This window comes from Astatotilapia calliptera, chromosome 20 (genome assembly GCF_900246225.1).
Source record: "Astatotilapia calliptera chromosome 20, fAstCal1.2, whole genome shotgun sequence".
NCBI lineage: Eukaryota > Metazoa > Chordata > Actinopteri > Cichliformes > Cichlidae > Astatotilapia > Astatotilapia calliptera.
The window spans coordinates 8028268-8051450 of NC_039321.1; the positions used below are offsets into that span (position 1 = coordinate 8028268).

The 23183-nt window shown below is 38.7% G+C and overlaps 3 protein-coding genes across 6 annotated transcripts; 1 reads left to right on the forward strand and 2 right to left on the reverse strand.

Annotated features, from left to right (window-relative positions):
* Window positions 1–2918: 2918 nt before the first annotated feature.
* bin2a (bridging integrator 2a) lies at window positions 2919–9792 on the reverse strand. 3 transcript variants are annotated; one of them, XM_026155041.1, is made up of 13 exons: window positions 9583–9792; window positions 6476–6583; window positions 6287–6367; window positions 6037–6091; window positions 5855–5949; window positions 5603–5698; window positions 5330–5437; window positions 5154–5239; window positions 4944–5019; window positions 4783–4865; window positions 3846–4434; window positions 3705–3752; window positions 2919–3568 (listed from the first exon to the last, which is right to left on the reverse strand). In XM_026155041.1, the coding sequence occupies exons 2-13, from the start codon at window positions 6557–6559 to the stop codon at window positions 3548–3550; spliced, it is 1422 nt and encodes a 473-aa protein (XP_026010826.1). In that variant the 5' UTR covers window positions 6560–6583; window positions 9583–9792; the 3' UTR covers window positions 2919–3547. The 3 variants fall into 3 exon arrangements, with proteins under 3 accessions (XP_026010826.1, XP_026010828.1, XP_026010827.1); XM_026155043.1 differs by having other exon boundaries at window positions 3677–3752; XM_026155042.1 differs by having other exon boundaries at window positions 9532–9594.
* Window positions 8432–11209, forward strand: LOC113013848 (uncharacterized). Its single transcript, XM_026155044.1, has 5 exons — window positions 8432–8702; window positions 9800–9905; window positions 10153–10259; window positions 10480–10652; window positions 10739–11209. The coding sequence occupies exons 1-5, from the start codon at window positions 8546–8548 to the stop codon at window positions 11015–11017; spliced, it is 822 nt and encodes a 273-aa protein (XP_026010829.1). The 5' UTR covers window positions 8432–8545; the 3' UTR covers window positions 11018–11209.
* Window positions 11210–12916: 1707 nt separating this feature from the next.
* Window positions 12917–22681, reverse strand: racgap1 (Rac GTPase activating protein 1). 2 transcript variants are annotated; one of them, XM_026153720.1, is made up of 17 exons: window positions 22471–22681; window positions 22047–22154; window positions 21738–21940; window positions 21477–21619; window positions 21166–21235; window positions 20106–20159; window positions 19935–20012; window positions 19627–19744; window positions 19136–19278; window positions 18420–18584; window positions 18213–18308; window positions 16703–16901; window positions 16248–16353; window positions 14860–14992; window positions 13656–13791; window positions 13444–13543; window positions 12917–13184 (listed from the first exon to the last, which is right to left on the reverse strand). In XM_026153720.1, exons 2-17 carry the CDS (start codon window positions 22129–22131, stop codon window positions 13109–13111), a joined length of 1905 nt encoding a protein of 634 aa, XP_026009505.1. In that variant the 5' UTR covers window positions 22132–22154; window positions 22471–22681; the 3' UTR covers window positions 12917–13108. The 2 variants fall into 2 exon arrangements, with proteins under 2 accessions (XP_026009505.1, XP_026009506.1); XM_026153721.1 differs by lacking the exon at window positions 22471–22681 and adding an exon at window positions 22285–22419.
* Window positions 22682–23183: the final 502 nt, after the last annotated feature.

A 23183-nucleotide genomic window follows, 5' to 3' on the forward strand; every position in this document is an offset into this window, starting at 1 on the left:
TTACAGCATTTTGAAATCACTGAAAGTTAGGTCAATTATGGACAATTTGAAAAGGCTTTTATTTTGGAAGGCATAATCAGAATGACTTGATATTGATATGGTGTCACTGTGGGGTTGTATACTGTTGATCTAAGGTGGAATTACCCTGTGGAAACAAGAATTTTCCATTTTAGAGCATTTTGAAATCACTGAAAGTTAGGTCAATTATGGACAATTTGAAAAGGCTTTTATTTTGGAAGGCATAATCAGAATGACTTGATATTGATATGGTATCACTGTGAGGTTGTATACTATTGATCTAAAGTGGAATTACCCTGTGGAAACAGCAAAATTCTATTTAAGAGCATTTTGAAATCACTGAAAGTTAGGTCAATTATGGACAATTTGAAAAGGCTTTTATTTTTGAAAGCAAAATCAGAATGACTTGATATTGATATGGTGTCACTGTGGGGTTGTATACTGTTGATCTAAAGTGGAATTACCCTGTGGAAACAAGAATTTTCCATTTTAGAGCATTTTGAAATCACTGAAAGTTAGGTCAATTATGGACAATTTGAAAGGGCTTTTATTTTTGAAAGCAAAATCAGAATGACTTGATATTGATATGGTATCACTGTGGGGTTGTATACTGTTGATCTAAGGTGGAATTACCCTGTGGAAACAGGAATTTTCCATTTTAGAGCATTTTGAATCGTTAGAAGATTAAGTCAAATATCGGCAATTTCAAAGGGCCATTACTATGAAAAGCAAAATCAGAAAGAATTTATTTGATATGGTATTACTGTGAAAAAGACTGCGGTTGGAAAGTGTTGATACAAAGTTCAAATAGTATTTGGAAATACGACTTTTGCTTTTAAGAGCATTATGAATTCATTGAAAGAGTAGTTCAAAAATGAAGATTCACAGGGCTTTTACTTTGAAATCCAAAATAAGATGGCCTTGACAGGGCACAATTAGGGTACAAGGCTGTGTCATGTAGATGTAACATTAGAGTTTCTAAAAAAAAAAGAAGCCTAAATTATATGTTATTATGTTCTTAACATATCTGTTAATTCACTCGAAGTTGGCTTTTATTTTGAAATCTGGTTTCCACATCCATTCCCGTAATACTTTGAATACACAGGGAACGTAAAATCAACTGGAGGCTGGCTTGACTGCAAGTCTCGAATTGGAGGCTGGCTTGACACCAGTCGGAGGAGCGCGTCACAAAACCGGACAAATTCACTGAGTTTCCCCCCCTCCTGGGAGAGCTTTTATGGTGGAGAAAACTAACGCCCACTGCCTTTTTTAAGTCTGGTAATCTAACCGGCGTGCGGCTCTGGTAAGGGGTCTGAATCTGCGTCTGTTGAATACAGTTAACTAGTCACAGTTTTCCTTCCAGCACTCGTGAGTCATAAAGCACACGCGCTCAGTTTCCGCCTCCCCTCCCTTTCCTCCATGTCAAAGATCGTCTCTCATCAAGATGTATCACTTCCACCACGAACCCCTTTAATAAGGGTAAACCGATGATAATGATGACTAATTACTATGGTTTAATAATAATTACTTATGCAATGGGTTACATATGTCATTAGTTATGAATTATATACAGCATAGTTTTGTGTATGGTGTCACAGATGACAAGATATTTGGTTTAGTGTACGCGTTAACTCGTGGCATTTGAACGTAAACCACAATCCTTTGCTAACCCAACCAAAGAGTAAGTGAAAACAGAGTCAACAGTGAGTAGGAAAGGACACAAACCAGCTCTCCAGGTTTACGTGTTTGATTTGCAGCTTCAGTCGCCTCCCCACCGGCCTACTTCACACTCCTTGCAAACAAGATTTATGAGCATTACTTTCAACTTAATAGCTAGCCACGCCTGTAATGTTTATGGCTCTTTATGTTTATGGTATGTATTAATCATTTACAAAGACTTTATAAATGACACACTATGACATTATCAAGTGTTTTAACTTTGCAGACAGTGTTCTAGTACATAGCCAACAATCAGAAAATAACTAATAGTTGAAATAAATTTAACTATTTCATTATTACAATGGTATTATAAACTATTACCTGTTGAAATACATTTGGGTCATTATTATTAGTAGTAGTAGTATTAGTAGTAGTATTATTTAACATTGTTTTAATTCTTAAAGAATGCCAGAATATACATCGATTAAGTGAAGTAAAAAAAAAAAATTCTTATGACAACATGTACTCTAAAAATATTTTACTAATCCTGAACATAATTTTACTTGTGACAAAGATGGCCTTGGTTAGCTGGCCCTAGTGTAGAAATCTATGTAATAAAGAATCCTAGTTATGTCTGGGGTTCTTTATTACATAGGTGTAGGTGTATCTCCTTAAAGCAATTTTATTTTACATTATGCATAAATATGGGGGGCTGAGTCATGACAGATTATTTAAATATGTGACAAAGTTCACATTGTTTGCACATACAGCAGGAACAATCTTAAGCTGAAATAGCCAGATTGAAAACCTCTGTAGATGTAGTTGCGCTTGGTAAGCGTTCTTACACGTAAGCATTCATTTGTCATGTGTAACGGTCACCAGTAAAATCCAGTAAGTAAGTTAGCAGCTGTCTAACTGAAAACAAAACTGCTTGTCGTTCCACATCAAGAAGTGAGACACACATTGGGCTCAGATGACCACAAGAAATTTCAGGAAGCTGTCCCTTCATGTTGTTTCGTTATAATAAAAGAAACATAAGCTAAAACGTGTGTATATATAATCAAACCTTTCCAATACTGTCTAATCAATTATGTTATTTCACAGATAATTTGTCATGACAGTCAAATCATTAAGCAAGCAATGTTGTATACATCTGATGAGTACTGAAGTCCAGGCTGAGTGAGCGCTCACCATTTTCCACCCCATCATCTTAAACATCTACTAGCAGAGAGACAAAATGGTGACATTACCCAGTTTTTATTGCCGTTTACACAATGTTCTTATATCCTGTGCACATATACATCGAATAACCCAAAAATTAAAAAGTCAGAAATTCAGCTTTAGTATAAACAAAATTTGAACTATGTTTATTTTTCAGAATTACAAAGTTTGTCCTCACACTGCAGGCATAATTAATAAAATCTAATCAAAAACAAATAAAAAGAAATAATAAAACAGACTAATAGGCTAAAATGATTAAAACGCCTCCTTGTTGGTTCCACAATAAGAGTGGAATGGCATTCTCTTCACGTTTACACAGAGACAGAAACATATCATATCTGTGTAGATTAACCATTCTGTGGTCAGTATCTTTTTAGCAGTGTAAACCTATGTAGAGCTTCTGTCTTTGCTAGCATTAGTTGTATAAATCCCTCATTTTAAAATGTATTTGCTTTAATAATGCAGTGAGTGAGTTTATGAAAATATAGGTTTTCCCAAAGACACCAATACATATGTAAAGTTGATTTCCTTAAAAGATAAATAAGAAAACTAACAGCAACAGTTCGTCAGTTGTGAAATCACAGTTGAACTTGTCAGTTGCAACTGTCGCCCTGTCTTTTTTTCTTTCTTCTGCAGCTGTTGACTTCAGTCAGTTCGGCGCTGTTTGGTTCTGGCGTTCAAAGGTTGATGATAAAGTGAGCCAAATGAAGAAACGCAGACAAAGAAAGAAGAGAAATAATAATATGGCATCTTGTAGAACAAAATGAAACACACAAACCTTTTGTTTTATTATGAAAACTTTAAACCATTGTGTTTTTTGAGTTCGAGGATATCTCTTTCTCTGCAGGGACGTCCTACATAGCACACCCAAAAAAAAAGAGAGTTATGACACAATATGCATAAAAAAAGGACAGCTGCACAACATGTGTGCTACTCGAGTGACAAACCTTCTGAGGAATGCTCAGATCCTTGGCGTCAGAATTCAAGCCAGAAGCGTCACCATTCTCCAGTCTGTTCAGTTTTGGAGTTTCAAGGGTTACCGGGCTGTCGTCCGTCTCTTCAATGTGCAGTGGGCCATTGTCTGCTGCAGACAGCTGGAGCTCCAAGCTATCTGATTCATAGGAGTTATTTTGTTCAGAGCTGCTTGCACTTGGTAGATCTTTTTTTCCATCTCCTTTATTTTCCGATTCTACGGGCGGCTTGGGCTCTTCTTCTTTCACAGCCTTTTCTCCTTCAACTTGATTGTTGTTGTCTCCCGACTTCAGCTCACTTCCTGATGCACTCTCTACAGCATCTTCCTGTGCAGAAGGGCTGTGGACCTCACTTTGGTACGACCCTACATCCAGTTCCCTGGACTCGACTAAAGACCCTCTAAGCATGCTGCCTTCTCTGGACAAGGTGCTGTGTCGAGGTTTTTCCGGGGATCTGAAACTAAACCGCTGGCTCGTTCTAGGACTGAAGCTCCTGTGAACCTCAGAAAAGCTGGCCTTCCAAGCCTTTGGAGAGATCAGACTTCGTCTTTTCAGTGAGCCATACCTGGAATATATAGTGAGAGAGAGGGAGTGAGATAGAGAAAGATCAAATCATGGAGATAAGAATGCAGTTCAGTACTGTGGAGTATTGCCAGAATATGGTGGAACAAATGAATAAATGAATGAAGCTTTATAACAACAGTGCATTTAGCCATAAAGCACAATTAAATGCTTTCTGAATCTGCAAAAGTAATAATTAAAAGAAAATGCTGCTTGTATTATTACTCTAGGAGAAGATGTGACTATGGCGGGTAATTTCCACATTTTTCTGAAACTGTAATGAGAAATTAAAAATGTTTTTCATTTGGAAATTGCCTTCAAGCTTTAAAGTTAAGAATTAAAAAACTCTCACCGGGACAATCCCTTTACAGCAAATGCTTTGTCTGGATGCTGAGCCTGCAGCTCCTTTATCACATTTTGTAGATCTTGATTGAGCTAAAATAGAAGATGGATGGTTAAAACAAAAAACTCAGGACAATCAATATTGGGTCACACATAAGGGAGCAAACATACTGTACTCATTTCCTTGTGGAAGATGTCTCGTAAATTTGACACAGCTGAGAAGACAGCTACGTAGCATCCAATACGACTAAAGGAGACAAACATTGACAAGTAATGTTTAAAAAAAGATAAATTGTTGCAAATTCAGTGAATATTTGAATAATATGCAATACTGAATAATCTTCATATTCATTCTGACAGAATAAATATATACTGTCAGACCTGTCAAAGAGAACTGGGAGCTCCTCTTTCAGATCGTTATTGATCCCCTCATAGATAACTTTGGCAGTATTCATCTCTTCTTTTGCCTGCAGAATGACAAAGCAAGTCAATTTCAATGCATGTGTTATAACAAATTAGGGTTGATTACAAAGAGATATTGATGTTATTCTAATTACCTTGCTTATCTTGACATCATCCCTCTTTTTCGCAGTCTGCAGTGCCTCTAGCTGGTGAAGGGAGGAGTCGTAGTCAACCAGCTTTCTTCCCCTCTTGGCAATTTTGTCCTACAGTTTTTACAATGGAGCAAAACAGAGTCATACATATTGTCTATGTATATGTAAGTGAATTATACTACATGTTTGTCTTAACTTAGTTTTGTGCATTTGCTCTCAGGCTCTTTGTCTGTCTGCATATTGACTTATGTTTGCTTGCATACTTGTTTGCCTTACCCTAACATCAGGGAATTGGCTCACGTAGGACTCCATGGTGCGCACGGCCTGGTCTAATAGCTTCACCTCGTAGTCATTCCACAGGAGGTCCTCCCCCTGCATCACAAGTACAGCATAAATATTGCATTAATTATGCATAACAAGGGGAAAAAATGTGGGGTCTTGTTCCCCTGGTGATGCATGCATTTCGCTGTTTTTGCACTTGTGGAATTAAAATGTGCTGCAATAGGTCTTTTTTTTAGTACCACTGACCTCAACAATGGCTCCTAAATCTTCCTCTCCAGCCCAGTCAGATTCATAAACATCAAACAGAGACTGGGAAAGGCGTCTTGAAGCTTCACGCATGTCTGTATAAAGCAGAATCGACTATTTGAGACCTGCAGAGGGCACAAATCTACAGTTCTACAGCATCTTCAAACAAAGACTATTTTCACCTCTAACTGCATTAACGTAGACCCTCAAGTCCTTGTATATTCGGTTCCCATCAGTCTGCAAATAAAGCATAAGTATACACGTGATTATCTTGCTTACCTTTATTAACTTTTATGATGTTTGATTCACTGCTTTTACTCAATAACCCTGTGTTTGCATATACTGCAAAATGTGTTAAGACACATATGAAAAACTTTCTGCTCAAAGTCTTTTTCAACTCCCATAATAAAAACAATGCTGGGGGATGATTACCTGCTGGTCACTAAAGTTTTGGAGACAATGTTCAAAAAGGTCATCTCTGGTCTCCATTGACTTTCCCAGCCTTTGCATTACCTGCAGATAAAGCACAGAAAAAAGCTAAATCTCAAAGTAACAGCAATTAAATGGCAATAAATTTGTCTTTCTTGCCATAGGGGAAACAGGAACTTGCAGACTATGTACCTTTTCTTTGCCTCTGCTCAGCTGTCTTTGGACTTTTTTAGCAAAGTCACCAGAATTGCCTCTCGGACTTGTCTTGTCTGCCATATTTTGTCTTGTCTGTGTTTATTCCTAAGAGGAAAAAGAGAAAAAATATCACAACACTTTCCTGCAACATCACAATTACTAGGTGTACTTCTGCAGAATGTCTGGTTCAAATATATTTTGCCTGAAAGCATTGTTACCTTTGTGGCTGTTATATCACAGTATTAATTTCAATTTGTTGCACCTTCCATACAAATTAAATGCAATTCAAGTGATTACAAGTGATGGAAACACACAAGATGGAAATCACAGGTTGGGAAATTAATGCACACCAATATAGTATTAATATAAGAGAATAAAATAGGTAAAATCAGGTTTAAAATGTGCATAACTACAGTTAATAGAATGATACAGGATACATTTAATTCCTAGCCGTATTTGTAGGCAACACACACTGATGACACTTGCATTAGTAACAAGAAATCAACAGACTAAATGTGGAACAAAGACACAATGTTTTATATTGTGTGGGACAATTAGTTAAACATTCATGCGTTGTCTTCTTTTTTTTAAATCACAAAACAGCTGAAGTACTGTTATTTGGCACTTGGCAGATTACTCTTTAAAATTACTGTATGTATTCTTCCTTTTTATGGCCTTATGTACAAGTCTGATGTGCCTCTGCAATTTTTTGTTTTAACAGATCATTGACCATGTGCCTAAAACTAAATTGCAGGACCCTTGCTGCATTGGCAGGAGCCACATATAAATAAAGCTACTGTATATATGTGTGGCGGCAGGGTGTGGTTCTGGTTTTGGCTCAGCTGTGGGGGAGAGATGAAGCAGGAAGTTCAAGGTTCACTGCAGAGGAGAGGCTGACTGGGACAGCTGTTGCACATGGACTAATAAGTCTTTTCTACTTATGCAGCAGCACGCTGGCACCAACGCAGGATGGAAGCACAGACAATAGCTGGAAACCAACTGAGAAATCTAACCCTGCACATGGCAGTGCAGGGTTGTCACAATGTGCACGACTGGAAAAAAAACCCCACAGTGCTAAAGTGCGAACAGTTTTTGCAAATAAACAATAGTGGCCAATACAAAGCTGAGTCTGTGTGTCAGCAGACAGAGCAACAAGTCATTAAAATAATCTCCAGATTAGCGGCATTTAAGTCACATACACATAAATGTATCACGGTTTCCAAGATATAATGTTTAAATTCTTTGTGACAGTAAATACCAATAACAGCTCAAGCTGATTTAATGTTGGTGAAAATTGTGTCAAGGTCACAAGCAACGTGAAAATGAGTAAAAACTTTTAAAATATCTTCAAACTTCACAACAATATACTAGGCCTTGGTGATATGAGTACCTAGGGTTAGTATTTTACCTTCACCTTCATTGTTAGCACTTAAGGTCAAAGTTGACCTTGAAAAATAATCTCAAGGAAATGTATTGAATATGAAAGGGCATGGAGAGAATAAAATGCACTTCGCATTTTTCCAGTCTGACACCCTGCGTCGTCACAAGTTGACATCATCGTATTGTAAAACTCAACATTTTAGTGTTTAGTGTTACCCTTCGGGGGAAGTTGTGCTCTCTGAGGACTCTTGACTTTTCTGGGCCTTTTGAAAAAATCCTGGAAACGCCCCTGATTCCACTGGGGGATTATAGAAGGCCTCAAGTGACAAAATGAATTAAATAAATGCATTTAATTCATACTAACTGCGTCATTATTAATTGAAATCAGAAATAAATAAATAACTTGTGAAATGATTTAAATAAATTAAATTGATATCTAGTTAACATTGTATATAACTAATTTATTATGTCAAATGTAATTAATTATTTATTAATGCATTGACTTAACTTGTTTGGCACTCGGAGTCTTCCATACAGGGCAGCAGCTTATGGAACTTGCTTACATCACCTCTTAGAACGACAATACCCAGAAATCCCTGCGGCAACCCACTTCCAGCAGTGTGATATTGGTGAACTTTCGCCTACACGGAGTGTTTTTATTACTTTTGGCGTAGGAGGAGTGGTCTTATGACAGAGTCGCGGATTCCCTTGCTACTCGCCGAGCTGCAGGACATGATCATGGGGAGCGTTCTGGCCAAATGTGCCATCACCGACCTGGGCATCCAGTGGGCTGGCTGGGCTCTGGCTGCGGCTTTCAAAACCGAGAAGTTTTATGACTTGGCAGGTAATCTGAAAACCCGTTTCCTAAACAGTAATTTACGACCCTGTACTGACTGCTTTTGCAGCTTTGCTTGTCTGTCAGTGAAGAACTGCAACTAAAAAGTGCTCGAACTCGACTGAAAGCGAAATACATCTAAAGGGGGAACAGTCGATATGTCTGATCCGTGTAGACTGATTTAATCTGTAAAAGCGTGTTTTGCACTTAAAGAAGACTGATCATTACAAAACCTGCATTATCTAAAACAGCTTTGTTGTGAAACAGCGCGGAAGGAGCTCCTCCTTCGGCTTAACAGGCGCATGTGTCAGCAGGGGCGTGCACAGCTATCCTGGGTTGAATCAAAAAGGGCGCTTTTTAAGGGCCCCCATTAAACAATTTGTAATTAGTTTTAATCATGCAGTGGTTAAAAGAGAGAGAGACAGAGAGAAAGCTTAACAGCATTTCATATGGCTGTAGGGGGATATTAGTGTCATATTTAATCATTTTTGCATTTTGTTACTGCACAGCTGACAGAATTACCCAATGAGTCAGTAAGCTAGTTTACAGAAAGAACTGAATGTTATTGGATTTTGTGCAGGTTAATACAGCATCATGTAGCCCATATTATTATCAATAACACACATTACAAACTTTCTACCTGAGAAAATAACTAAGATGTACAAATTATTAAAAAATAAATGTTAGTTGCAGCCTGGTGTGACTTTGAATCTGCCTGTGATATCTATCTATTAAAAAAAAACGTAAGCTCACAATCAATAAGGAAGTATAGAAATGAACATAGTCTGCCTAAAGTTAGTTCTCAAACATTTGTCAGATATAGACTGACGTTGCTTACCTGTTCACGCCAGTGACTGAATTAGAAAAAAAGAAATCCCAAATTAATCACCTTGACACTTCTCTTTTACTCGTCTTCTTCTGGTTTTCCAACTCCGCGCTGTTCTCTTGTGTATTTGTACCCTTGAACTTTGGAACCAATTGTCTGCAGTATCCTGAGTAAAAGATTTATCGGACACACCTTAGTCTGCAACAAGTACAGCCACCAGCCGTGCCCACTTTCAAACCACCCTCACTCTACAACTCTGTCTCTCTCTACAATTTTCCAGGCTCTGGCACATTTATACTACTTGCACACCTGAGTCGTATCTGGGGAGGGGCCAGTCATACCCGGCAGAAGGTGCAGACAGGGTTGGTAACAGCATGGGGACTCAGGTAAGGCAGTCAGTATTGATGCCAAGTGCCAAACACCTCTTGACCGCTCTGCTACGCTAGAAAACTAAACAGAGATATGAGCAGGTTATATGTTTTTTTTATCAGAGTTTTGTGTAATTTTAGTCCTAGAGGGTCATTGGTGAGGTCAGAGGAACTAATGCATGTGAGATTTTAAAGCCAGGTAACTCAAGTTAATGAATAATGGCTTGGTTAATGTGAAAAGACTTTAAGTATGTTTTTTCTGCAGGCTGGGGACATTCCTCTTCATGCGAATCTTGAAGGACGGTCATGATCGCAGGTTTAACAATGTTAGAGACAGCCCTGGGACATTCTTTGTGTATTGGACTGTTCAAGGTACTTGGAAGTAATGTAAACACCTCTTTCTTGTTACCAGAGTCCTTGACCAACTGCACCCAAGTGAAGGGAGACTTTGCACAAATAAATCACTGTCTAGTTTCTGGCTCTTTATATGTATTTATTCTAGGCAAGAGCTGTTGGTTACAGTCACATTTATTTCATGGAAGTATTAAGGTTATGCTGTTTGAAAATCATATTTTTTGCTCCATTCTTTCAGCTGTGTGGGTATTTATGACCCTCCTGCCCACCCTCATGCTGAACAGTGAGAAGCGAAATGTGCCTCTGGGAACGAGGGACTACATTGGCTGGACCATTTGGGGCCTTGGCTTTGCTACAGAAGCTATTGCTGACCAGCAGAAATGGGTTTTCAAGCGTGACCCAGATAATGCTGTAAGTGAGGATAACCCTAAACTGTATTAATGTCTCACTCACAGAGTGTTGTAACTGTACTGTCCAATTTACTTTCTCACCTCCAGGGGAAGTTCATCCAGAGTGGACTCTGGGCTTACAGTAGACATCCTAACTACTTTGGAGAAATCCTGCAGTGGTCAGGTCTCTGGCTCTCAGCCTCCTCAGCGATGCAGGGTTCCCAGTATCTCAGTGTGGTCTCCCCTCTATTCGTCTGGTTCCTGCTACGTTACGTTAGCGGTATCCCCATCTTAGAGAAGCAGGCCATGAGGAAGTGGGGATCTGACCCCGCCTTCCAGAACTATGTGAAAAATACCCCCCTTCTGTGGCCACTCCCTAAATTTTGATGTCACTTTTATAATGTTTGAACACTGAACAAGAGTTACCTCTCACAAAGAAGCTACGCATGTTCAAATCACTGAAAATGAGTGAGGTTTTTTGTAATTTACTTTTGGTGTCTGCAATTTTTAAATGTAAATTTTTCACATACACCATTTACATAAAAGTCACATTAAATATTTTGTTGGGGCTTTGATCAATATCTGAATATATACATTTTTGTTGAGTATAAAGTCACCTCTGTTTTTACATTCAATGTTTCTACTTTGAGTGCTGGTAATAATTTTGAGCTATTCAGGCGTTATTGGCATTAAGAGTGAAACATGATAATGGGCATCAAAGTGGAAATACCAGGAGGTGGTATCAGTTACAGGAGTTAGAATTTTTCTTGAGGTTTCCCGATGTTTCTCTTAAGACTTAAAATCCAAATATGGAGTCCTCACATTAGCAATATTATTGGTTGCAACAATACAAAATTCCATCCATCCATCCATTCACTTCCGCTTATCCTTTTCAGGGTCGCGGGGGGCGCTGGAGCCTATCCCAGCTGTCATAGGGCGAGAGGCAGGGTACACCCTGGACAGGTCGCCAGTCTGTCGCAGGGCTAACACACAGGGACAGACAACCATTCACACTCACATTCACACCTAGTGGCAATTTGGATTATCCAATTAACCTATCCCCACAAGCTGCATGTCTTTGGACGGTGGGAGGAAGCCGGAGTACCCGGAGAGAACCCACGCAAACACGGGGAGAACATGCAAACTCCACACAGAAAGACCCCGGCCTGACGGTGGAATTGAACTCAGGACCTTCTTGCTGTGAGGCAACAGTGCTAACCACCGTGCCACCAATACAAAATTTAAAAAATAAATAAATTGGCTCTTAGTACACCTAATCATCCTAACGATGTGAGCACAAGCCTCTCCAGTGGCTTTCGAGAATATGGATCACATACTCAACCAGCTTTAGCCCTCCCTTCAGGATGATCCCACATAATGATATTAAAGTAGACTAAATGGGATTGCACCCTCATTTACTGATTAATTTTCAAAATGTAAAGAAGCTACACAAAACAGTCACAGGACAGGAGACATTTTTGTAAATGTATTTTATATGAAATTCAGATAGTGTATTTTTGTTCAAACTGCGTGATTATAGTTTATCAAATAATGCCCCAGTAATTCAACAGGCTAATAGCCCACTGTAATTGCCTTTTGTGCAGGACTGCTTATAAGCAACCTCCCACAGTACAAATATTACACAGATCAATAAACACCAGAGGGTCTGGTGCAGCAGAGGCTACAGCCTGCAGCACAAACCAGTGACCAAAACTCCTGGTAAAAGCTTTGTTGCCTTTCAATGACAATGAGATCATTGACATTTGCTAAAACGATCCACACCTAGTGAAGCTTGTAGACGATGACCAAGTAGATCTGGTTGAAAGTTGAGTTCTTATTACTACAGTTTGTTATTAAACAAGAAGGAAAAAGGTATGCACACTTCTAAATTATATTCACTAAACAAAATACTGTGGGACAATTCAAATTAAAATAAAAACAAATGAAATACAAACATCAGCCACACAATCAACTACAACCTAGAATGAAATACCAAAAAAAAAATAATAAAAAAAATAAGTTTCTCAACTTCTGAGTGACACATGAGCTGAAAAACTATTAAAGGGAAACAATTACATTTAGAAGCGGGTCACAATAAAACTGTTCATATACAGTACATATTTTCATCTATGAGCACACTTATCTAAGAGTGAATAGACAGTGCATTTTCGTGTGTTGTCATCTGAAATGAGAATGCCACACTGGACATTTATTAGGAGCAACAGTCCTAAAGACACAAGTGTGCACAGACAGAAAAAACTAGTTGTTTTAAAAAAAAAAAAATCCCATTTTACAAATGTTAAAAACAAAACAAAAAAAACAAAACAATAAAAACTAACATTCAGAAACAGAATTTTTAAGAATGCAGAGGAAGACTACATTGGAGGTGTTTATAGATGCAATTAAATGTTATTCATAAAACAAACTAGTCGCTGTTATTGCAGTAAGAATAAAGGATTAAATGCAGCTGCTTTGATATTATTTGAGGAGCGGAGAAGAAAAGAACTTTCCTTGGCGAGAAAATCCCACTGCCGATTTGCTCTTTGACCCAAATCTGCAACAAACAGCATACATAAAATTTTTTAAAAAAAAAACATGATGGAATTATTAATTAGGAGCTATAGTCAATAAAACAGAGCTGATGAATGATAATGAGATATTACACAGTAGATTAAGTTATATGAAAGTCAGAAGAAGTCAGCATTTATGTAAATTAGGAGAGAAAACACTTTGTAGCTTTATCTTCTCAATTAATCATGAGATCATTGATTATAATGCCAGCAGGGCCGGGAGGACTGTGCTCATGTGATTACCTGGGTGTCAGAGAGGACTTCATGCGCTGAGACAGAGAGCTGGAGGAGGGGGTTTTATTGAGCTGGTACTCCGGAGTGGTCAGAGGTCCCAGTATGCTCACTGAAATATCACAAACAGTTAACATTTACAATCTCAGCCTCCCATGAAATGTCAGGCTGTTGAAACGACTGCGCCCACACTCATACGGCAATAACAAAAAGTTTTAACAAACCTCCAGCTCTCTCAGGGGTGGCGTAGCAGTTTGCATTTTCAATGATCAAATGCTCCAAGTTCGGCTGCTCGTGTTCTGCTGCCATCACAAACTGGGCCCAGAAATCCACCGGCAGAGCCAATAGACGCTCCACAACCTGAACAGAAAGGGATTAGTAAAAAATGGAAAAAGATCAGGGTTATTTCAGAGTATTGCCTAATCCACTTCCGCCCGTGCTACGCTAGTTAGGTTTGCCTTAAGCAAGATTGAGGGGAGTTACTAAAAAAAGAAAAGAAAAAAAAGAAAAAATAGAAAAAAAAATAATGGTGTTATGCTCTTCTTCTGTGCAATATTACACTGTAAGATTTTTTGTGGCCTCCAGCTGTTGTGTGTGCTCAGTCTCCTAGATTTAGCCATTCCACATAATGTATATTAAATCTGTTGCCAGACACTGTCATCCTGATAAATAGCAAAATGCATCAGAATTAAGATTTTTTTTAAAAAACAAACAAACAAACAAACAAACAAACAAACACTTTAATATGTTATAAATATTAGAAGTAAATGTTTAAGAAATGGCAGCTTTTGCTGCAAATTCTAGTGAAAGTATAATGCATTTATAATCTGTGAGATTTAAGACATCTTAAAAATTATTTATGCATTCTTTTCCAGCACTAACTATTAAACAATCTTTACATTGTGGGGGTACATCTCTATATAATAACAGCTCACAGGGATTCACAGGAAACCTGCATGTCATTTTGTGTCATTGAGATAAATTTGTGATTTCATCAACTTGGTATTTCACATTAAAGGTATTCAACCAGCAAATGTGGAAGGAGACTCTAACCACAAGTGTAATGAAGGGAACAGCTGCAAGAAGTCTGGCTACCCCTGGGCAAATTACACGTTTTGTTGATGCCTGCAGCGAACACATTAAAATGAGCCAATTGTGTTTGCCACAGACTTGGTTTATTATGGTCACTTTTGTCAGAGAATCAGTTATAAATAATCCAAGAGTAATTGAAAAAGATGAAGAGCTGTTCTCAGCATTTAAGATTGCTTCAGTTTAAGGCAAAGGAAACTGTGCAGTTGTAAAGTGTGTGCAACTACACCTTAAAGAGAGGCATCCGCTGCTCTTCTTTAGTTTATTTTTGCAGCAGGCGCTCAACAAGTGCACACTAGGACAGGTATGCAAGAGCTGCGTCTCATCTTCCAAGCTTACCTTAGGCTGTCGTTTGGTATCCTGTAGGATTGTCATAGGGTCAGGATTGGGAACTGCGTGTCCCACAATTGTTGGACCAAAAACTCGGGACAGGTTACTGATGTCCATCTTGGTGTCCAAACTGTCAGCAACTCTGAAAGAATTGATTAGATTCAGTACTGACCAGCTGATGTATAATCAACGACATATGAAATATATATATGAAAATAACTCCCGAGAGATTACACTGATATTTTAAAGAGGGCCTATAATGCCCATGTCCAGCTCCAAAATGTTAATTTGGTGCCTGCAGAAAGTTGTTTTGCATCATTCACTGCTTAAAATAATCATTTATAGTATACAGTCCTTGGAGCAGCCCCTCTCTGCCTTTAAGCCTTTTGACTTAGTTTAGAAAATGTGCTGATTTGAAACATTTTAAAAAATGAGCATCCACCGGTTTTTGAATAAATATAATAAAAAGTAAAAACAAGAGCATCCTTTAAAAAAAAGTTCATTTTAACAGCAGAAATAAATATAAAGTAAAAAGTTCAGGTTGTTTATGCAATTCTGCACTTTTTTTCCTAGACGTAGCTCGACCGATATTAGAATTAGAGAATGCATATCGATATTCTATAAAGGTGAGGTACAAAGAGACTAGAGTTAAAATGTATCTACCAAAGCACAAATACAGTCGCTTGAAAAGGAAATTTACCACAGGACTCTGAAAGCCTGTGAAATACTAAGTATACTCCATAATTCAATATCTTGTAGAATCACTTTTAGCAGCAATAACTTAGAAGTAATAACTTTTATCAGGCTCTCACACTATTGTGGAGGAATTCTGGCCAACTTCTTACAGTGCTGCTTCAGTTCATTGAGGTTTGTGGGGCATTCATTTATCCGCAGCTCTCAACATCATGCCACACCATTTCATTTTGGTTCAAATCTGGACTTTGACTGGCCCATTGCAACACCTTGATTCTTCTTTTTCAGCCATTCAGTTTTAGATTTTTTTTGTTGTTGTTGTATTAATCAATTTGGCCCAAGCTTTAGCTGTGGGGCAGAATGCATAACATTTGACTCTGGAATAACTTTGGTATAAAGAGGAGTTTATGCTCCACTCCATGCTGGCAAGGTGTCCAAAACGAGTCTAAATCATCAGACATCACCCACAGTGCTTCATGATGTATTTGTGCTGACATAATTTGTGCTGTTTGGGTTTCACCAAATGTGATGCCGTGCATCATGGCCAAAAACTTTGGTCTCATCTGCCATAAAGACAGATGATGTTAAGATGCAACTTCGCAAACCAAAACTGCGCTGCTATGTTCTTTTTAGAGAGAATAAACTTTCTTTCTTTTACATGATGTATATATGACTTATGCGGTGAGAGAAGAGTAGGTGCAAACCTCTGAAGGTGAAGGATTACGAAAGCCAGCGTGTCTCTGTTGGGCTGTGGCAGGTCACCAATGGTTTGGTACATCAGAGCTATGCTGTTGTCGTCATCTGAAATCTCTGTGGGAAAACAAGGAAAACACATTTTTTCAGTACAGACCAAGAAATAGGGTGTTGTGACTTCTGTGGATTTATTAGCGGCTAGAAGGAAAATGCATCTGACTACAGTAGAAAACAAACACTAAAAATGCTAACAGACTTAGAGATCGATCCTTTGTTTTTGTTCCAGGCAAATTCCCACCAGAGGTTTTCATCGCTCATCAAAACAAATCACAAATGTAAAGCAAAAGCACTTATGAAACCTGTATTTAATCATGTGTTGGATAAATTGCTTAACTTTCAACACTGCAGTTATTTCAAATAGACATTGCTTTGTGCCAAAACCCTAGACTAGTAAACACACTCTTACCAGCTGCGTCCATGAAGGAACGGTTGAGGCGGAAGGTGAGAAGAGGCTCCTTAAGGTTCCTCAAAAAGTCCTTGAGGAGGCCAGTGACGGCATGGATATCATCCACCTTACTGAGCACAGGAACAGTTTTGCTACGGAGAAACTTTTCCTTCAGCTCCTTCACAGTGCGCTCAGCACCAGAAAGACGGTACAGTCCAGCCTGAGTAAGGGGAAAAACATTTTTTTTTTTATCTGAATTATACTGATATTGTTTCTAGGGAAAATTACTGTAGCTGTTATCTGTAACGTACTGTTTGATATGAAGGGGAACCTCTGCAGCAAGGTACTAAAATCCAGAAACAAGAGGTCTGGAATATTAAGGCCCCATCTTATCTTAGACACCTCATACTACCATATAAGCCCAACAGAGCACTTCACTCTTATACTGTAGGCTGTTATGGTTCCTCGCGCTGGGAGGAAAAGCCTTCCAGGCCCCTCTTCTATGGAAAAGCTTCCAGTCTGAATTAGGCTTAATTTTTTTTTGATAGAGCTGATAGTTTGGGCTGGATCAGGTGATTGAACTCTCCCTTAGTTATCCTGTCTTCCCCCATCACTCCCAACTGCTCGTGTCAGATGGATGCCCCTCCCAATCCATGATTCTGCCTGAGGTTTCATCCTGTTAAAAGGGAGTTTTTCATCCCACTGTTGCCAAGTGCTTATTTATAAGGCAATGTCCAATTGTTGGGGATTTCTCTCTATTATTGTAGGGTCTTTATCTTTCAATATAAAGTGTCTTAACTCTGTTATTGCTGTGATTTAGTACTATGCGAATAAAAAAAAATCCAATATCCAAAAGACAACATCCCCAGGACATTTGCTAGCTCTGATTCCCTTAATTTTCTGCCTTCCTCTTTCACCCTTTCATAGAAATGGTTCAACTAAATATTTACTGATAAATAGCAAAGAATAGCACATTAAATCACACAGAGTAGCTACAAGCAATAATAATAATAATAATGATAATAATAATAATAATAATGCATTTAAATGAGAACAATAACAAAACAGCTTAATCAGCTTGCATCAGCAGATCTGTCAGTCAGTCAGACTTTAGCTCCATTTCAACATTAATTTTAGCAAAATTTCTGCAAATAAAAGGGTTTGATGAGTCCACAACTCATCTTGTTAAGATAAAGGATATCTAATAAGAACAGAAAAGGCAAGAAACTCGGGTAGGAAAACTCAACAATTTTCACATGAAATTGAGTTATGCACAAAAAAGGCAAGTAAGACAAGTGCTAAATAAACAACCCAGAAAGAAGAGATGGCATCAAAGTCAAACAGCAATCAGCAGATCTGGAGCCTTTCCATAGCCCAATTACAAACTTAAGCTCCCAGTAACAGATTGTAAAATCTTAGTTACAGCTCTGTCTCAGCTTAAGGGGAAGACATTAAAAATAACTACTGGGGCTTGAGGCTTTACTGTTCTTCACATTTCTGCATAATATTAGGACAGTGAAATAGCACTCACTTCATGCAGTCCCCTTTGCTCGATCTCACTGATACAGTGGACCACAATGGGAGGGATCATGGGTGATGTGTCTGGGACGTAGTCTGCGAGAACACCCTGGAAAAAACAAAACAAAAACAAAGACAGGATATGGGTTAAGCAGCCAGAACTGTGATTAAATTTCAGTGGATCCACCTGCACATGAAGAGTAAAAATTGTATTACATACCTCCCCAATTTTGACTGGTGTGCCACCCAGGTTGGGGATGCATGGTAGAGGGCAGCGCTCACGACACTCGGGGTGCGAGACCACCCTGCAGTCCCTGCACTTCAGTGAAATCTTGCCAAACTTGATCCTCTTTCCGCAGGGCACACAGGATTCAGGCTTAATGACCTATAAAGACATTCCACAGGAGACTGTGAAGTTATCTACCATATATATGCAGCTAAAGAAGCAGAGACACTTTGTTTAATAGCGATACAAATGAGCAAACAACACTGTCAATATGGATGCCAACATTTTTTTTGAAGCGCAGGGCTGGGTAATTTATTTCCCATGGGGCCGCAAGAGAAACTGGGACTATTGTTGAGGGGGGTACCAATAAGCTGAACTCAATTCTGTTCAATATTAATTTTATCTTTTCACAATGTTAGTGGAGGTCACCACAATAGCCCCAGTCTCTCATGTGGCCCCTTGGGGAAATTAATTGTGCACCCTTGCTATAGCAACACTAAATTAAGCCAATAAAAAAATAAATAATTTAACATATTCAATTCTTAAAATATATAAGTAAATATCCCTTTTACTTTTTCAGCTATTGCTGTATAATGGCAAAACATATTTAATTTGGAGATAAAGAGAACACTCCTTTGATCTGAAAGGAAAATGTGCGTTTCTAGTTACATTCAGTCAGTGCTGTTCTTTCGCATTAATGTCATTCTTACAGTTTTGGAGACAAACTCATGAAGGCGGACGCCTCCATTGCTTTGTGGAGTACTAGGCGCAGCTTTCATCTCTAGCTCAGGGTTGGCAGGCTGCTTGAAGACATCCTCAGACTTGACAGATTCAGAGTCACATTCCATAGCAGCTGAACAGGAGAGATAGAAAATAAATACCTGCTTGTAAAATAGCACAAACCTTCATCGTGCAGTTCTGAATCACTCCTACTGCATAATGAAGTTTTTTTTCCAACACATCCAACATTGTTTTTCCATTAAATTATGTGTTATTACTTTTGCTAAAACCCAACAGAGCCCCATGTTGTTATCTTGTTAGCCGAGTAGATGATTTTACTTACTGAAGAACAAAGTTAGCTGGATGAAACTAAGAACAATCATTTGAGCAGGCTGGAATATAACTCCAGCATAGATAAGCCATATAAAAGCAGCGTCCACAGATATTTTAGCTGTATACTACCTCATAACAGACATCTTACCAGTCTTTCTCCTGCTGCGGGTCCAGTATGGAACAGTCTCAATGGTAGAAACCGCCTCAACAGATCCTCCATTTGCAGGAACAGTCACTGTGGTCTTTGTCACAATGGCCTCATTTCCCTGTCACAACACATAAGAACAGTCAGAATATCCAAATACAGCCAAACTACATCAGGGCACAGCAATGAGCTGCAAGACTTGGCTGCAATCTGCCATCAGCATTTGGTTGCCAAAGCTAACAAAAATGATGAATGATTAAGATCATGTATGATATATGAAAGCAATACCCAGAGCTAAATAAATAACCTACCATCTCTGAAGTTTTTCCTGTTGATCGAGACCTTTTGGAGGCAACTGGAGGACCATCAACATGATTTCTCGAGGAGCGCTAAAATCAAAACAGAACTTTAACACTCTCGTTTCCATTACATATAAAACAATGTCATCACTTCTCAAATTTGAAAGAGCAGAAGTAACACACCCTTTTTTCTCGTTTCTTGAGTCGCACTGTCCTCACAGTGGAGGAATCCCAATCCTGTCAAGATCGAGCATGTCATTAACAGATTTCAATTATTTTCATTGATACCGACAGGGACAACATCCACAACAATCTGGTATCTACAATGTATTAGTGTATGCAATTTCTCAGGAAACACTTCACCTTATATTTCAAAGTTAAATGGGAGAAGGAAGCAAATATAACACCAACAAATGAGGATCGCTAAAATATATGTGAAATAAATGTCAGCACCTCCAGTCGTAGCCAGTGGAGAGAATTCTCATGGACCTGACAATGTAATTATAAATTGGCTGACCACTATCTTGGAAATGTCCAGCAGTCCAATCTTACTGCTCAGAGATAGTATCATAAATTGAAGACACTAAATTTGAGAATGTGGCTGGCCTTGTAAAAGAAATGAAAAGAGTTTGTAGAGATACATTTCAGAAGTATTAATTAAAATGGCTGTTATATATGAGATAAGGAGAAGACTGACTGTTAGACAATTCTTCCTGTGGTAACCATAGTTTTGAACATTGTGCACTGATCATAATCGATTTTTTCATGCGTGAACATCTGGCTTGATCTGGGGTCTGGAAGGACTTGATGGACTAGTCTGGACTTCCATTCATTTTCTTTTGTTGATTTTCCACAGCTGCGTGGGTAGACCCCTGGGATTAATTCAAAAAACAATCACTATCGTGTACTTAACTAGCCACTGTGTGCTTCATGTATTACCCCAGGTGACCTGTTTTGATCTGCTCTGTCTTGTGAAATCTGTTTGCTTCTTTGAAACGCAATGATAAAAATAACGTTCAAAAAACAATAAAATAGCACAGTAAAGCAGTAATACAATAAAGTACACAGTAACTGTGTGCTTTATTGTATTACCTACCCCTTGTGACCTGTTTTATTTTGCTCTGTTATGTCTGCTCCTTTGAAACAAAGTGATAAAAATAAAGTAAAAAAAAAAAAGTTTCAAAATTAAAGGGTTTTTTTCCCCATACATTCAAGTTCTAACTTGTAAAAGAGAAATACTTACAAGAGAGTCATCTGTTTTGTCATAGCTGATATCTGACAAGATGGAGCCTGATTCATCTATCGTCATCAGTCTATCAAGAGCAACAGAAAATATGCATCAGATCAGCTAATGCTGTTCTTTTACTCACATGTGTCCCACCTAACTTAATGGCTGATTCAAAACTCTAAGTAGTAATTCAGTAAAAAGGCTGAAATGTTTAGATGTACCCATGTGTAAGAGAAAGTACCTTAAAATCAAACAATCAGTAATCAGAAATAAGAGCTTTACATTAAACAGCTTGAATTTAACATAAAACATCTTGAGTTACTTACCTTCGGCTGGTATTAAGGTTGGTTGTTGCCTGACAGTTTGTGTTCAGGAAAGCCAGAGCTGAGCGCTGTTCTGCACTCAACTGGATGCTGTTACTGGATCCCTCACAGGTCAAGAGGTCCCGGATCAACTGAATTTGACGGTCCTGTATCATAGAAATCCAAGCACGACACAAAAATGAGTCAATTGAAATCACACTGTAGCCTAAATTGACACCAACAACAAAGAAGGGTTGGCAATGAGGGTCTAGTCATCCTTCCTACCAGTGTCTCACAGTCTGCCTCAGCCTTTTGTCTGCGCCGTATCTCCACGTCTACCTGGTTGCGGGCATGCTTCAGTTTGACCTCCAAGGCTCCCCTCTCAGTCTCCGTTTTTCTCAGCATCTCTTTGCATGACCCCAGTTCATGCTCAGTCTTTAGCCATTTGCGACGGCAGTCATCAAAGTTTTGTGCCATCTGAATAAAGTCTAGGGGGGAAAATGGGAGCATTAGTATAGTCTATAGGGGCCTGAAGTGCCTGTGTGAATTAACAGAAGGTAAAGACAACAGAACCTGTAGCCATGATATACTCACTGGGTTCAATGTTCTCACTGAGAAGGTCAACTTGCGTCCTCATCCTTTCATATAAGCTCTGGAGGTTCAGCACCGCAGTCTCCATGGTGTCTTACAATTTAAGGCCCTCTGAGAAGAAATACATTTTAAAGTTCAACCACACAGAATACCGTGGATTATCTAGATTTTTTGCTAGCCGCCTTTCAGTTTTGCAAGTATTTTAACCAAAACAGATAACTTGCTGTATTGGTATGCTCACGCAAATATGTGTTTGCCGTTATGTTGAACACGCTGGCTTATTTTGCTTTTCTTCTGACGCCAGGAAAGACTAAACGCTCTATTAACCGCACACTGCCTAAACAACATGGCGTTTACGATGGCTCTGAGTTTAGGTGGTGTATCTCCTCCATTTGCAAAATTCAGAAAGCAACAGTTACCTACATACCTGGAGAGGCGTTGTACAAAAAAGCCTTTCGGTGATATTTAGCCACCACACTGCTCTTTTTCCGTTTCCTTTTTTTTTTTTAGCTGTTAGTTTTTCGAACCTTTGTCCACATCCTTCGGCAGCTACTGCCACACTGAGCGGGTTGCATTTCAAATTTCACCGCTACCCAATGAGAGATGAAGACGGCTCGGGTGTGAACGCAAAAAATAGATGCAACTTCCGTGTTTGTATTTTCAAAGTAAAACCCCCGTAACGGCCAGTCGCTTCACAGGTAAGCGAGTAGATTTGCGTCAGAATGGGTAGAACTGATCCAGTGTTAACCCTAATGATAATACATTTAATATTTAGCAATCAAATAAGCGAATAAATTTATAACAAAGAAGAAATGAGAATAAAAAGTAATACTTCCGGTCATATCTTTCAAAAATAGAGACCCGTGCTTTTTCCCAAGAGCACGTAAGTGGAAAAATAACGACTTCCGAGTTTGGACTGTTAATGCCGTTATGCTGCGGCTGTCAAAACACAGACACTCTATAAAACATATACTGCTCATGCTAGCAAGTAATATGGCCAGAATCTGCAGGGCCACGGATACACCAAAAACTATAATTACCATCCTTAACCTGTTTGTGTCCAACAGAGGTCATAATTCAGTTAAAGTTTTGTTTTTAATATAGCACCAGTTCGCGACAAGAGTCGCCTCAAGGCGCTTT